The 17,450-nt window shown below is 35.5% G+C and overlaps 1 protein-coding gene across 1 annotated transcript in view; it reads right to left on the bottom strand.

Annotated features, from left to right (window-relative positions):
- Positions 1-1,979: 1,979 nt before the first annotated feature.
- The window catches only part of LOC136845825 (tetraspanin-7-like), a 39,202-nt gene continuing 23,731 nt past the window's right edge, over positions 1,980-17,450 (bottom strand). The window contains exons 3-7 of the mRNA XM_067116209.1: positions 8,432-8,620; positions 7,319-7,489; positions 6,337-6,468; positions 5,068-5,151; positions 1,980-3,894 (exon numbers count right to left, since the gene is read on the bottom strand). Of these exons, the coding sequence (XP_066972310.1) occupies positions 3,826-3,894; positions 5,068-5,151; positions 6,337-6,468; positions 7,319-7,489; positions 8,432-8,620 (645 nt within the window). The 3' untranslated portion in view covers positions 1,980-3,825. The remainder of the gene's footprint in view (positions 3,895-5,067; positions 5,152-6,336; positions 6,469-7,318; positions 7,490-8,431; positions 8,621-17,450) is intronic.

Here is a 17,450-nt window from a genome sequence, read left to right on the forward strand (position 1 = left end):
GAATCATCCACCTATATATACACTGAAAACATCTGCAAATATTGATACAAGTTGTGGGATGTGAGAATCCTTATATAATATCTCTCTATCTATTCAAAATGCGATTAACAAAAAAAAAATAATTTTTTTTACCTAGCTACGATAACGTTGCCATAATGTCAAGACATTCACAACGTTTAAGCCTATTTTACTATGGCGATGTTCCTACGGCACGTCTACTTAAGCTTTTGTTTTCCATAGACCTCGTTTTAAAAACTTTTAAAAATCTTGAAAAATTCATCACTGCAAAGTTGCCTTTACTAAAAAATATTATTGTAATAGGTTCCTGACGTGTTGTGTTTACTTACGTATTGAAAACATCTCCGAACTTGTAAAGGCTAAAGTACACTTGATCCCTACGTGGTCTGTTGCTAAGATTGCCTGTGCTCTCTGTATATGTTTTTGATTGAGGTGGCCTTATGCCAACTCGGGCTCTTGCCTTGGAAGAAGAATCTCTGCAGTGGTTCTCAAACTTTTATGGCCCATGCTCCCTTTCACCATATATCAGAATGTCATTCCCCCACCCCCTTTCCAAAATTGTCTGCTTCAAAAGGTGAATTTCAAATAATATGCAACAAAAAATATACAAACATAAGCTAGCAGAGAGAAAGCCCAGCGTGACCTCCCAGTAGTGCAGACTGATGCACACTGCGTTTTGTGTGGTAATTGAGCCAGCTTGAGCCTGCCAATCTGTGGTCACAATTTCCCCTCCCCCCACCGCCGAAACTCTGAAATTCCCCCGAGGTGGGAATTCCACCCTGGCTGAGAACCACTGAGTTATCATTTGTAGCTCCATGTCAGTTCTGAACGCAGCAAGAAACTAAGGACATTCTTACATTGCTTGCTTCATCCTGTCCTTTGAAATTGCAATCCGTGATATCTTTAAGAATGTCAGATTTGGAGGATCAAACTTTTCAAAAAGCTGAATTAGGACAAAATTCTCATCTCGATAAATACGTTGGTATCATAAGTCGATTTTTCAATAAATTCTGAAACTAAAGATATGCAAAATAGCGCGTTGAGTATTCATAAAAACTCGGTAAATATGATCTTTTCGAGAGGTTTCATTAGACAAAGTATAATGTAAGTTTTCCTTCTCACGACGAGGACGTCATTGGTAACTGCTGCTGTCAACCAATGTATGTATGTATGTATATATATATATATATATATATATATATATATATACATATATATATATATATATATATATATATATATATACATATATATATATATATATATATATATATATATATTTATATATATATATATATATATATATATATATATATATATATATATATATATATATATATATATATGGAATTACATGTAATACCTAAAAAGCGCCAGAACGAACACAGCCATGCCAAATCGCGAACTTGGAAAATAAAAGCAAGATCACTGAAACTGAATAACTGAGACAAGCTGTGTTATACTGTTATTTCCTGAACATTAAGCAACGTATTCGTCTGGTATTGCATCCCCAGCTTATTATTATTCCAATAAGTCAATCAAATGACAGAGATCTAGCATAACTGAATGTCTTTATCATTTGTTTTAGAGGAGACGAAAATGAGTGTATGCATTCTGCTTACTCATTCTGCATGCAAGATGGACAGTATTGAGCGTATTTACAGTCCTTCCGTATTCAGCTAGTTAACGCGAGCTTCCTTGCAGTATGACACGTCCACATAGCATATTTTTCGAAAGTGAAATGACACCACACTAAATGTAATGAGTTTCATTACGCAATTAGTACCTGTAATATGATATCCAAGCATATTCCATATTATCTAGAGAACTTAACACGATTTAATGGCAGCAGAATTCAAGGTCATTAATTTTTACCATAATAACAGTAATGGCAGGTTTGTGAAATGACCTTGAGGAAAGATGACGAGAGTGACCTCAAGTTTTTTTTTAATTCAGAACAGTTTCTTCTTTTATGTTTTTGTGCTGGAGGCTGGTAAAATACTTTAGAAAAGGGACGCATATACGTAACCCTTTTCCCTAAGGAACTCTGTTTAACAAGAGAAAGCAGAGTTGCTGACAACTCAGTATCCATTTCCTAAACTTTTCACACTTGAGGAACAAAATCATAATCTCCCAAGACATTAGAAAGAATAGCAAGTTAGCAAAATGTGCTCACTCTTCAAAGTTTTGATTATGCAAGCCAACATTATGGATTAGACGCATTAAAAACATTAGGAGAGGTGTAAGATATCAGCAGTCATCGATCAAGATTACATTTAGAGCATTCCTTTCATCTTAAATGTAATTGTTTTTAAATATCTTTTACCAGAAGTACCAAATACCACCACTAATGCCCATAAGGATCTGACAAGTTTAGATGAATTTTTATACGGCCTTTCCCTTAAGTGAGGACTAATTATAACATACGAAGAAACAGAAACGTGGCTATATTATTACGGTTTAGTTTGTAAAATTTTAATCGTACACGAAAATAAAAGAAATGGCTATATATCGTCTATATACATATGAAATGAAATTGACAGATATGGCTACAAATCGTTTATATACATATGAAACGACCATGAGCAATTAATACAGTAACTTGAAGACCATACCTACAAATCACCTGTCATTCAAATGTCACGGGAATTAAAACTGATTAATTATCACTACAAGTCTTCAAAAGTTAATCATTGATCCCTCGTTATTATCAGTTATCAGCTATTATTCTCTGGATAGCAATCGTTAGTTGAAAATCATTGCCAGCTCCGAATAAGAAGTAATGATCATTTCGTAATAACTTTTAATTGTGACTGATTTCCATGATTAAGAAGGAATTATTGCTCATCACTCACACAATATAAATTCATCTTTGTCTAATTTTTTACGAACGCACTACGTACGAATCATTAAAAACAGTAACATCTATTATATACATCGGAATCTACCTAATTCACCGACTGTAATGGAACTAAATTCTTTGGAATAGTAAACAGTGAAACCCACATGAATGTATCTTACATTACGAACAATTTTTCGCATCTGTTTGATTCCGGTCTTACAGTAGTTTCGCGTGGTGACAGACAGGATCATTTTTGTCGTACTTCAAGGACCAAATACTCTCTCTTTATTATGCTCTCCTGAGTTATCTCCAGTTTGTATATTACTTTGTTTATCCAACAACCGTCCTACGATTGCTCCAAGAATACTTTGAGAAGCCGACATCGTACATTCCCCAGCTTCAATTTCATGTACTTATTACATGGTTACTGACCCCATACACCCGTTACTCAACAACTCCATTTCACAGCCCGTTCAGTGAAGGAACCTCTTTCAGATCGGACAAGGGGTTCCGAAAGGCGCTCTCGATTCGCCCTTTCCCATGCATGATCAAGATCATCACAAAAGAACATCTTATACACTAGAAATTCCGACCAGCTTTAGGAAAAGTTAGCCCTGCGATGTTTCTCATATTTTCATCTCGCTGAAGAGAGGAAAATCCTATTTTAACATGCCAAAATTCACCCTTCGCAAAGTGGCATGAAGGCAGTTCTTGTCTCAGCCTAAACAGTTAAAAGAGCTAAGCCTCCGTAACCAAATGATACGAAGGCACGGATAGCGCTTTTAGACGTGGAAACTCGTCTCTGGGGGAGCTGGTCTCGGAGTGGGTCTAGGGAGAGACCTGGCACCTCCTGAAAGGCTCCTGCCGATTGTGGCGTGGGGCACTGGTCTAGAAGGGTGTGTATAAGCATGGGCATACTGCTGGTCCGTGGGGGCTGGAAGTGGGCGGGGTATGGGGGCGCGGCCTCAGACTTGCTCATATTTTGCTCGGTTGATGTTGCGGGCGAGACAGCAGGCAAGCAGGACACCGATGACCTGCAAGACAAAGTGGCGTTAGTTTCAGAGGTCTTAGATTGGGTCTTTCTGCCCAGCAGAAAATAAATATTCGTTTACATCTGCAAATGAAAATCATCTCCCAGTGGAATGAAGTAACGCTGACATTATTCTCTTTTTATGACACTAAAATAGCAACTTATTATGAAACTACTGTAGTATATATGCAAATACATCAAGACACACATACCGTTGTTATAAATCTATGGGCATGTGAATGATAAATTTATCATAAGCATAACCACCAGAAAATGCTGAAATCCTTCTTCGGCTTGGAGAGCGATAACAATTATTTATATAAGAGTATTTTCCCAAAAATATTATAATTAATTCAAGTATAAATTGTTCTTGTGCAAATAGTACCTTTGAATGAATGCTAAAATCATTGAGAGGTTCCAGCCTTCAACTCTATCTTACCGCTTAGCTCCTGATTGTAACAAATTTCAAGGATTTTTGGACTGAATTATAGTAAGACTTTGGATAGTCAAACAATGCAAAAAATATTACTCCATTTATCTGAAGAAAAATACAAATTGTCAGCTAAATATGGAATATTCCAAACACTCGTTTTCAATATCTTAGATTTTTCATGCTAAAGTGAGTGTCGCCTTTTCGCTCAAGTAAAAATAATGTAAATTACTTATATCTTTGTTCCTTTATACCTCAAACTTTGTTGTGATCTTTATTACGAATATTTATTTGTACAGTGATGCAGAGAATTATATGAAAAAAAAAAAATTATGGAAAATTGGTGCATGACAGCTACAGGAAACTTCAGAAAAGATATTTCTGCTTTTCCTTTCGTTCCCAAGTAGAAGAGAAATATAAATGATGCTTTATACTTCTGCTTTTGCAACAGTGTTCATGGAGAAAGAACTGAAAAAAAATTATGGAAAATGTAGAATTCGTTTTTCTCTTGTCTACTTAAATCAGGCAAATTCACTTCTGGAGAGTATTCCTCAATTGAATATTTAATAAGATCGGACAGCATCAACTCTGTGAATTTAATTGCAAAATTAACAGTAGATTTTTGTGATCTCTCCTCTTTTGGAGGACTATTAAGACGAATTCAACTGATGGTGTGAGTTGCTATGTGCCTATTTGTCATATTATATCACCATCACAGCAAAAGAAAAAAAAAGAATCGTGAAGTACCATGAAACAAGTGAATGTCAGAGCCATGATGAGAAAGGCGCCGACTCCAGCCTCAACAAGACTGATGACTGTCCTGTAGCATCCCTGTGGAAAAGAAGACGTCACTTGGTGAAAACAAGACAAGAGATATTTTATAGCTGATTAATACTACTTACTGTAATGTACATGAACATACACGAGTTTATTTTATTGGCCATATCATAATGCATCAAAAGATGCACATCAGTGAGTATGTAAACAGACTATGAAGAATCATTAAATGAAATGTACAGAGAAGATAACGACCAACAAAAACACTCAACCCTGCTTCTGGAATAAGTTTAAATAAAAAAAAACTAATTACGCGTGTCATTTTAAGTAAAAAAGTTTGACAACAAAGAACTGATCAAACAACTCATGAAATATAAAGGGATTAATATGATTTCTTACAAACCGTTGCAGCAGTGTGTGTGACACCTCTTTAAATGCTTAGCTGAGTTTAATTAGAGAAAAATTTCAGATATGCTGACAAACGTGGTCAGTACCCCAACCTACAGTAAATTCTTGGTGGTCATGATGGAATGAACCCTGGCGAGGGTTTTAGTTTTTTTTATGTCGGAGGCTGTTTGTAGCTGTGACTGTTTAGCCTTCCCTATGGAGTCACTCCTTATTGTTTTATATATATATATATATATATATATATATATATATATATATATATATATATATATATATATAATATATATATATATATATATATATATATATATATATATATATATATATTAATATATATATACACATATAAATAAACATATATATACACATATATATATATATTTTTATATATATATATATATATATATATATATATATATATATATATATATATATATATATATATATACATATAATGTGGTTAAAGAGGAAGTGATCTTACAAATGCAAATTTATAAATGAAAAGTTCTTTAAATAACAATAAGGTTCAGAACAGGAATTCGGGGACTTCCTCTTGTTCTTGATGGTTGAAATTAGGATATTATCGCCCGATATGAACAGCTATATATATCTCTTTCCAGACTGTTATACTTCTCTTAAAAATCGGAGGAGAAAGAGTTGGCCCAAGTGGTCACTGATGGGTATTCGAATTAAGTTTGCATAATCGTTTTTGTGTCTTGTACAGGTAAAATACACTACCATCCATGTGCGGGGTCAATGGAGGTAAAATTACAGTATGCCTATTTCCTTTTTCAGTTGAACACAATGACCAATTTGGAATGAATACTTTACCTGAGCGTGCAAAGCGATGCACATTCCTTCCTGAGACTCCTTGCAGCATGATGGCGGGTATGGAGGATCGTTGTTGAAACCGTAAGGCATAGACACCCAGTCGCTAGCATTCTGGATGCCGCAGCATGAGAGCTGAAATATTTAATTGCCTTGGTTAGTGTATGAGCTATCATGATATAATAGATGTGCAAGTGTTTTACGGAGATCTTTTATATAAAATTTGCACTAAATATTCGTAGCTTGCCAACAGATCACTGCATTGCAAGTGAAAGGAAATTAAGGAGCTATTTGACTGGGTACCATCTAGTGCAAAATATCAGCTATCGGAAGACTGTCGAAGTATTGCGGTTTAATGCTCAGAATACGCTGTTTAAATCATGTTATATGTATCTTTGCAAATACAAAGATGATCATTGCCTCATATGAACTTTTTTTAATCATCTCGCAGCAATCTATTTCCAGCTATCTGACTTCCTATACTGAACTTTTTATTTGCTATAGAACTATTCGTCAAGTAAAATAATATCTTAAGTGCCTTCACTGTAATCTTCACTAGTCACTTTAACTACCATGCTCATATTTAAAGTAACCCCTTCTACTCTTGCATCATTCAGCTCTGTCTCTCTTCTCTCCTCCACATTCAACATACTTTCAGCGTACTATATATGACCCCTGGAAATAATAAATATAAATAAATAGAAATTTACGTTCCAGTTATAGTGTCGCACATTCATCAGTTTCGAGTTTACTATGGCATATCTTGGGTTAAAATACTTCTGACTGTATAATTTTCTCTTGCAAAATTTATCTTACGCTGTATAGGCTCCTTTAGGTAACAAGCAAACAAACTTACTGTTATATTTACAGATGAATGTATAACATGAATATTGCTGAAACTGTTGGTATATATAAATTTTTTTTCTATATTGGCAATGGGAGATTGGGGCTGAAATGAATATAAAGGCAGCATAGCATCCTTTACCCTGCTCTGGAGGTTATCAACAGCCCTGGCCATAGTGGATGATCTCTCATAGTCTGTGAAGGCGGTGCTGAGTCCTTCGAGAAAGTCATTCTTGAGGCTTTTCCTGAAGGCCCATGTGCTGACTCCTTCTCCTACCAGGATGACGAAGATGACTAGCAAAAACGCCGCATACTGAAATAAGAACAGTAGTATTCATAATACATACACAGGCACACTACACATCTAGTGCGGTATTATTTGGTGTATTGCAGAATTCATTCAAATAACCAATTGTAGGACTTATTGCAAAGTTAATGGCACCAGATATGTTCAAAATGTGCTACTTATTCAAATGTTAGAGCTGCTTGAACGGATTATTTCCATTTGCCGCAAAAATCTCGCTCATTTTCCCCTAGACCCCAAATATCCCAAAACAGGCTGAGGTTGCCAAGTTGACTCAAACTTTAATATGACACCAAATAATTTAAATTTTGTTTGGCTATGAAATGACTGTTGCCGGCTCATCCCACTAAATGCGTGTTTCTGTATCATAAACACTCATTATATGCTTACCATTACTGTAGGAATTGTTTAGGCTATCCTCAAGATTCATATCTGATTCTCCGGATTCTGTATGCAATTCCTCATACACATTCGGAAAAACTAGGTTAGTCATGCAAATTCTTATATTCATTCCGTATGGGGCCATATTCCTATTTCTTTCCAGGAGTGCACGCTAATTATGAACAAGAATATCTGAATATACATTCATTGATTATTTGTATATAATACTCTAATATGAAATACGATATATCGATCTGTCGATTTTATATTCCATAGGAACGTGAATTTTGAAGTTATAACTTGCCTCTACAGTTACATTCATCAAAGTGCCCATCAATGTCACTAATTTTGTTTTAGGATAGTCTTTAAAACAAGAAAAGGGAAGAGCAGGAAACCATAAAAATCCCTATATGTCGATGGATAATGAACACTGCGTTTAGCTATATCAGAACCTTCACCAAGAAAATACAAACCGACAAACTGTACGTAACATATAACATGCAAAAAGAATTGAATAGTACCGTCTATTCTGAAGGGCCAGGTACACGAAGAAGATACTGAATAACTTACTATATACAGAAGAACTGGTTGTCCCTTCGCCGTGCAACAGCAAGCCAAGATGGCCAGCAGGAACATGAGACCGCCTGTGGCCATAAGAACGTAGGGGGCAGTGGCAGAAAATTCTGCTGACACTTGCAGGTACTTGGAGAGCTCTAGTTTGACCACAGCTCCTGTCGCCAGCACTATCAGACCGCATAGCTGGAAAGTGATGAGAGAAATTTAATGGAGGAGCAATGGAGATTTGGCTTTCAAACGGAAAAAAAGATTTATTGCCATAAAATGCTGGAGTATGATGAATTATAATGTTCTGTTCTCAGTTCATACAGAATATAGCGTGAAAATACTACAAATATGAATCATAATTGTTGAAGATTAACATCTTCAACAAATACTGATAGTTTACATTACATAAAACACTTAATATATATATATATATATATATATATATATATATATATATATATATATATATATATAGTGTGTGTGTGTGTGTATATACATATGTATATAATGTATATGTGTGTGTGTAAAACGGTACCTTTAATAGCTAGAATGATCTTTCAACTTCTCAGTATCCGCATACGTTTTCAATACGCTCCCATTTAAAGCCCTCGATCCCAATAGGGAATAATTGAAGGAGCTCTCCGTTCCCGGGTGGAATTCCAACCACAGACATACTCTAGTAAGAGGGAGGTCACCAACTCATATAGCCACATACCTCTGATACATGCATACATACATACATATATACATATATATATACATACACATATGCACTGTATATATATAGAAAGTGTTTGTGTGATTCCTTGTAATTCAGCGGTTAGGTTACTCGCCTCCTTAGCAAGAGAGCCCAGTTTGGAGTTCCGAGCTGGGTGGAACAATGTGAGTTCCTTCTTCTAAAAGCCACTTACCCTTTGGACCGAAGCAGTGTTTGCACTTGGCAGATATTCGACTTAGTGGGTAGCATCTAGGATATAGGTAGCCAATTTAGCAACTTCGTTGCAAAATATTCAAATATAACTAAAAGATTAACACCTGAAGCCATGCCTATCAACAGGATAGGTGCTTAATCTTCGTTACTATAAATGTGGTTCTTTGCCTGTCCCTTGCTTTAACTTATGCTCTTACCCTACGTACCTGTGTTAGAGCAATGAAAGACCACACTTTTCTGTGCATTAAGTCTTCCATACCAAAATAGATCCTACGTTTGCAATATCTTATTAATAGCAAGATATCTTAACACTCTCTTTTACTAGCACACAAAAGCGATTATCCACTTTAGTGTGAACATTATTGTACTAATATTCTCTTATGAAGTACACTGATAGGACTCAAGTGAGTTTAAGATAGTGCAATTGTTGTTTGTATGGTAAACATTGTGATAGTTAATTAAGGTTTTACTTGCATCTAATAATAATTCATTAGATAAGTTGTATGAATGATCAATTCCATTGCCTCGCCATCCATTCTTAGTGGATTCTCTACTCATTTGATAAAATTATAATCGGGAGAGCAAGAAGGGGTTGGTAGGCCACTAACTTAATGTGGTATTGGACGGTATAAAATAAAGTAAAAAGCAAATATACGAAGAAAATTCCTCGGTGAAGGAACAGCTGGAAAGCCAACGCACCGGTTATATCACTGGCCACATTTGTCAAGCGAATTTGCTGCAGCGTATTCCCCGTGCGTCTGTGACTATTTTGAGAGCGATTCCGAATTCTTCTCCTGCATTAGTCAAAGGCGCGCTTGTCCCTGTACCTTGAATTCTGTATGCACGTTCCCCAAGTCTGTCCCTACTACGACAGTTGTCGGGTTAGAAGAGGCTGGTACATTTTTCATTCAGCTATGATTCATGGCTTGCAACATGATCTTAACGTATCGTCTATTGCTTGTTTCGCTGACAACTTTGTCGAGCATCGCGTTTTCTTCTCCAAGCGAAGTTGTTCTCGATTTTCAAGGATTGCGGAGAATAGTGTAAGAGAAGCAAGGAAAGGAAGGTGGAAATAGTGAAGTATAAACATGGAAAAGAATGAGCAAGCCCCACTGGTTCCTCAAATTACCATTAAAGGCTTTAGGTCTGATTTCCATCAAACCCTTATTTAGACTTATCCACTCGTTTTGACTACCAGCTTATTGGACAAATAATACCAAAACAAAGTACTCATTTTTTCATATCATTAGTAACCTAGAAGTCCTATGTAAGAAGATAAATTAGAAATGGCTAAAATCGATCAGATGTATCCTTCTCGAAATATAATACCCAGTCAAAATACCTTTTGTACTGACTGAACAGCTCTTGTAAATCATACTAAGAGCTAACCATATTCCGTTATCTAAACAAAGGAGATATAATTATTCACTAGAATCGTATTCATTGCTATAATCAGCGTGGATTATTTGCAGTCACGAAATGCAGATAAACTGAATTCATATCTGAACCTCGCTCGCTTTTCCCCTCATAAGTTCAGGGTTTAATGAGCGTGCTTGCCAAACTAAAAGTTCGGAACAGACGTTTCTGATATATATAAGTCATAATATTGACTGGCTCATTGACGTTGCTCTGTGATGAAGAAAATTCGCAGAAAAGGTTGACAGAAGCGAGCTATTTTCAAAAGGTATAGTTATTCCAAGAGGACAAGATTCTAGCACTTGAATCTAATAACTGATCTCCGTACATGCGTTATGGTACCCTAGATTCAAAATAATAATTAATATAAGTAATATTAAATCTCTCATCAAAATATACATAAAAAATCTTCCAAAAAGAGAAGTTAGGTAGTCAGGACTACAGCCACACTAAAAAATGTAAGAATTTTGAAAGTTTCAGGACGGCTTGATAATTGTAGCACAGGGATGACAAATCACCATTTCATATGAGAAAGTATGTAAGAAAGTGTAAACCCTTAGCAGTATTTTATTCTAAAAGTGTCAGTTGTTTCCTTTTGCTGAAAACAGGTACAAAATACACCCCTATTTCCATATCTCTCTCTCTCTCTCTCTCTCTCTCTCTCTCTCTCTCTCTCTCTCTCTCTCTCTCTCTCTCTCTCTCTAATCAATATTTCAGACTGGTGATTCAAGATTATGGTCTAGCACAGATTAAAGGCGGATTCCCATTGAGCCAGCAGCATTATATGTGATGCGTGTTTTATTCTGTTATATTTTTTCAACACTTTTCACTTCTCGTGTGCATTTTCTTTGATAAAGGAAAGACATTGTTATTAAAACAGTATGCCTTCTATTAGTAATGACAATCGTTTCCAAAATGTGAAGAAATCGAGAAGTTAATAGGTCATTGGGGCTAATAAATGCTACGTACGTATATGGTAAAAAGTGACCAGTAGGTTACAAATATATATTTGAAAAGAAATTTTACACTTCTGGTAAGTGAAGACGGTAATAGGTTTCAGGTGGCATTCTTTGTCTTTATACGTACATTACAAGGATGGAAATTAATTAGTTCCTTTAAAAAACTCTTCTTTATTTTTTAGACATTCTACCCTACCACATCTTTGTATTAACTGTAAGATGGAGAAAAAGATGAAAATCATTTCAGTAGTTTCATAAATTACACGTTGGTTATTCAAATGAATTTAAACTGATAATTTCCATAAAAATTCATAAATTAGGTTAAAGCTGAATTCTGTAGCAGCGTAATTCCCCCCAAACAAGTTATTTAATTCTGGAATGAAACAAAAATATCAATATAATACATGATTTTAGTGCTGTCATTTCATTTCCCGGATTAAATTTCATAGCATAACCCTATGGTTTAATTAACATTACCCTCATAATAAGCTACATTTTCCACCAAGTCATTTCCATATAAACTCTTAGTAACGAGGTATTAGCGACACCCAAGAAAGGTAATATTGTATTATAGTAGTGTTGGTGCAATATTAATACTTCACTTCAGCAAAATTTGCATGGTAAAAGCATTAAAGAATCAACACAACCATGGCATTAGTCTATTGTATGTTTAGTCTTTATACGCGACACGCAACGCTGGCGACAGCCATAAAGACTGTCTGCCTTTAGATGTATAACATGAACCTTTAGTGATTCTTTTCTTATTCTTCGATCGATCTAAAATTCGCTAGTAAGCTGCGACTACTCACCAAAGAAGCATAGGCTAGGATACTGTATCTACAATTTCTTAATAGGCAACAGTATTTTTTAAACGAAAATGTCTACGCTAGATTACAGTTAATCAGTTCACAACTATGTTAGCACTTGATCATTTCAGCAGATTAAATCGTACTAAATTGTATTATTATTATTATTATTATTATTATTATTATTATTATTATTATTATTATTATTATTATTATTATTCAGAAGATGAACCCTATTCATTTGGAATAAGCCCACAGGGGCCATTGTCTTGAAATTCAAGCTTCCAAGTTTAGCCCTTCATAGCTTCGGTAGCCATTTCCTTAAAAATGGACATACTTGCCTTGTATGCTAGCCTAGTAAATATCCTTCACTGGGAAATCAAAATACCATGAATAACCGATTACCAAACTCCTTCATTTCTCATCATAATGTGGTTCGGATTCCACAATAAGCTGTAGGTCCTGTTGCTAGGTAACCAGTTGGTTCTTAGCCACGCAAAATAAATCTAATCCTTCGGGCCAGCCCTACGAGAGCTGTTAATCACCTCAGTGGTCTGGTTAAACTAAGATATACTTAACTTTTAACCAGGTTCCTCGAGATCGCCCACATACTAAAATGAAAGCATACAGGTTAACTCGAATTTTGTAAAACATTTCAAAATGTTTACAAAATTGTGACATTTGACTCCATGCTTAGATATATATATATATATATATATATATATATATATATATATATATATATATATATATATATATATATATATATATATATATATATATATATATATATATATAGTATATATATATATATATATATATATATATATATATATATATACATATATATATATATATATATATATATATATATATATATGAAAAACAAAAACACTCCCTTTTAAATTGTGTATATTGGTTTAAAGGTCAAAATTAAAGACCAGCATTTAAAGGTCCGAAGTGGCATCGATACTGACTGATCAGCTGTGTTTTGTTTTGGTTTTTTACCTTGCTTGTTGTCACTAGATGGCAGCGGCTGTTGGGCTACAAATGTTATTCCCGAGTCTTATTAGGTGGAAGAGGACGCGCCGGGAAGTATGAAACGTCTTTTGCATGCGAAAATTATATTTTCGCATCCAAAAGATTATTTTTCATGTTGGAAAAATAAGAAATACGTAGCTACAGGTCGTTAACTGATATGGCATTCGAGAATCGTGGTGCAAAATTGAAACCACATAGAAATAAGATTGTAAAATTCAACGAGACCTGTGACCTTTTAAAAAAACACGCCAAGCTCAAAAACACCTAAAGCAATGCCTTCAGCACATCATCGGTTCATATAGTTATTGTTTACTTGTTAATATCTTTGTTTGCGTATCCATTATCAACCATATCTTGGGATACCTGTATTTCTTCTAGTTCTGCATTTTCAAGGGCCATGGTGAACAATGCGAGAGTAGGCAATTCTCTACGAAGATGATAACTGACTTCTATATCCTGCCTGGCACTCTCGTCAAGGCAAAACCCCAGGTCGGTGGGCTTCGAGTAGACATTGCCCTAGTTACAAGAGAGTGCCCCTTGACAGAAGAACATTGAGTAAAGGATGGGTATGATTGCTGGCCTTCTCACACATGAAGAGGAGGGTGGAACATTCATAAAATTTTCTTGGAAGATTTATGGTATCCTCCTTTCGTTGGGCACTAACAAAGGTGTCGATGCTGAAGGAGCTGCAGTAAGTGGAACTGGCATCTGGTCGAAGACCCTCTCTTCTATGATACCCATGTAAATATTGGCAAAAGAGAACCATAGGTGGGGTACGCTACGAAGATGTCAAATTTTGTGTGGCGTCTTCCGGAATAGGATGGTGGACCATTGATGACAATACTTCGTCCAGACATACTGTGATACTTTCCTTTTGACTTTTGAGTGTTTTAGCAAAGCCTTAGGTCGGGGTGGGAATCTGGCTAATTATTAATTTCATGTCTAATTTCAGTTATCGTTTAAAGTTTTGAAGAAGTTTTTCTAACCTTTTTATTTGAAATCCATAACACTTTCTGACTGCAATATTTATACGCATATAGAAAAGTTTTTAAAAACTCACTTCAAAAATATGCAAAATAGTCTCCTTAAGTGATGCTCTACCTAAGACTAAAAAATGTTCCCAAAAACCTGTGACTCCTCTCACCCAAATACAATAAACTATCAATAGTGCTTTTCATCGGTATTTGATAAAGAGATTTTTTATAGAAATTACTCTTGTACGTGTACCAAGCAAATAATTTTCACTTCATTCTGGTAGAAAACAATATGAGTATCTTTAAAGGAACAAACAAGTTCGTGGGCAAATGTCGTATGGATCTCAGCTTGTACTGTATTTGCGCGCGCGCGCGTGAGAGAGAGAGAGAGAGAGAGAGAGACTGTGGAAGGATAACACATCTTGAGCTGCTCTGGCTGATTTATGAGATGCAAACATTACTTTCACGTTATTTTCATAAAATAAATGAGAGAGAGAAAGAGATTTGAGTTGCTCCAGCCAAGTAGCTGTTATGATGTTCCGACCACAAAAGCGAAAGAGAAAGTTGAAAAGACAGAGAGAACTTTTAACTACAAAAAAAAAAAAAGATCATTGCAGTCAGTATTAGAACAAGCAAGGAGTTAATGTGCGCGTATAAAAAGATCAAAGTTAATATAAAACAATGTTAAAACCTCAGATCTATCAACTATACGTCCCTGGCCGTTGCTAGACAAACACACAAACACCGCTCGTTCATTCGATCTCGCACCGCACAGAGGGGTAGAAGATTTCTTCCCCTTGAACTCAACCGCCTCCTTTCCTACCCCCTACCTCAACTTCTTGAAGCTGAGTAGCTGGACCTTCCCTCCCGTCGTGGAAAGGGTCTAGTATAAAAGAAAAATATTAAGCTTTTTATGGGTGAAAATAAAAACTAGGGACGAGAAAATCTGGTGAATAAAGTTGGGCGAATTTATGTTTTCAATTTATTGTATCTGTCAAGAGCTTTGTTTATATTCATAATTGTTATCCATTTTCTAACAAAAACCGCCCACATTCATTTTCTTATAATCAAACTCCTCGAACATTTTTATCTGGTGACCTAGATAACATCGGGAAAAACGAAAGCTCTTTAAACCTACAACAAAATGAATACAGGAAATCTGCCTTAATCTGACAAACAAGTTTGAATAATGTATTCATGGGAGGGTGATAGTTTGGTGTAAAAGTGGGTCTGAGACAAGGGTGCATTATGTCTCCATGGCTTTTAAATGCGTTTATGGATGGAGTGATGTGATTAGACAGAGAAATGACAGAAGCTGCTGGTACATAGATGTAGGATAAGAATATCGATTAATACTGTTGTATTTTGGAATGTCTAATGCTTGCAGATGGTACAGTACCGTTTGGGGCTAGTGAATAGAAACTACTGAAGCTAGTGAAAGAGGAGAAAGTTAAGGGTAAATGAGAATGAAGGCTCTAAGTGTAAATCAAAACCAGGAAAGTGGAACAACAAACGCTGATATGGATTATGACAGCATGGAATCGGTTAATTTATGTAAGCATTTGAGAGTATATATAATGTATAAAGTAAGATAGGGAAATAGTTGGTTAACAGTGTAGGTGAAACAAGGGAGATAAAAGAGTGCATGCACAAGATTGGGAAGATACTTAGAATGCCAGTGAAAGCCACAGAGGAAACGTCTGAAGGAATTCTTGAGCCAACTCTCATTTATGGAAGTGAAGTGTTGATATGAATAAGAAAGAAAAAACTGAAGCTGTTGACAACTGTTTGCATAGTACATGTGCCATAAAAAAAACTAAAACTCAGAAATGAGGTAAGTAGGTTAGTATAGAAAAAATGAATCAGGGTGTTAAGGGATAGTTCGGTTGTGCAAAAAGAATGGACGACATTAGTTTGACGATAAGAGTGGGTGATATGCAATTCGACATATTGCCCATTAGCCTTCTTTGAAAGGTGTATAAAGCAGCTAATATTGTGGAGGTTTTCTGCAGTCGGGTTTCATCCATTATTCTCACTATCATTTACTTCCTTACTACGAGTTTCATTATTTGATACAAATTTGTTTGCCATTCACGCATAAGGTTTAAATCGTGTTTAAGTTCTCCAGTCTAATTTCAAAAATTATATTTTCTCTTTATTTCACTACCATTTCTAAATCATATCATCGCTGTTTTATGAGATTTTAACATTGACCTTTTATGCTGTTTCATCTCTTTCTTGATACTGTCTTCTTGAATGATTTTGCTGATGAGCTTTTCTGTTGCATAACCTGTTAAGTGCATCAAGACTAAGCAACAACTTCAGTTACATTCCTTGTTAGAAAACTGAAGTGGTATTTATTTTCTATATAACTCTATAGGGTTTGATGTTTATTATGCCTGTCCCTCTTGTACTGACACAACTGTGTTAGAGTATGGCGTGAGAAAATATTCACAGACGCAAAAAGGGATGGAATGCCAAGCATTCAGAAACAAACAACCCCGCAGTGAAAGCAGTGCTATCGAAGCCACAGTTAGTCCAAACATACAAACAATGCGTAAGCAAGCAAAAGCGGTCACTAATACCAAGAAAGCCTCACCATTTCCCAGGATAATATGAAGCAGACGCAGTCGTTGTGTAAGCTCTTTATTTTTAGTAATTAGTTGGATATACGTATTCTGGAAGAATTTATGATTATCCAAGCTGGACATACTGGTGTTTACTGTGAATGTTTTTTATTACGGTCGCTGATGAAAGGTTTACCAAGAAAGGCACAGCGCCAATTAGTCAGTTTAATGCTTACAATGAAATTGCGTGGAGTGCAGCTGTCAAATGGGAATGTGTGTAGTTATTCTCGTAGAATACACATTGCAGTTTTCTGTCAAAGCTCACTTGATC

The sequence above is a fragment of the Macrobrachium rosenbergii genome, chromosome 14 (assembly GCF_040412425.1).
Source record: "Macrobrachium rosenbergii isolate ZJJX-2024 chromosome 14, ASM4041242v1, whole genome shotgun sequence".
In the NCBI taxonomy this organism is placed as follows: Eukaryota; Metazoa; Arthropoda; class Malacostraca; order Decapoda; family Palaemonidae; genus Macrobrachium; species Macrobrachium rosenbergii.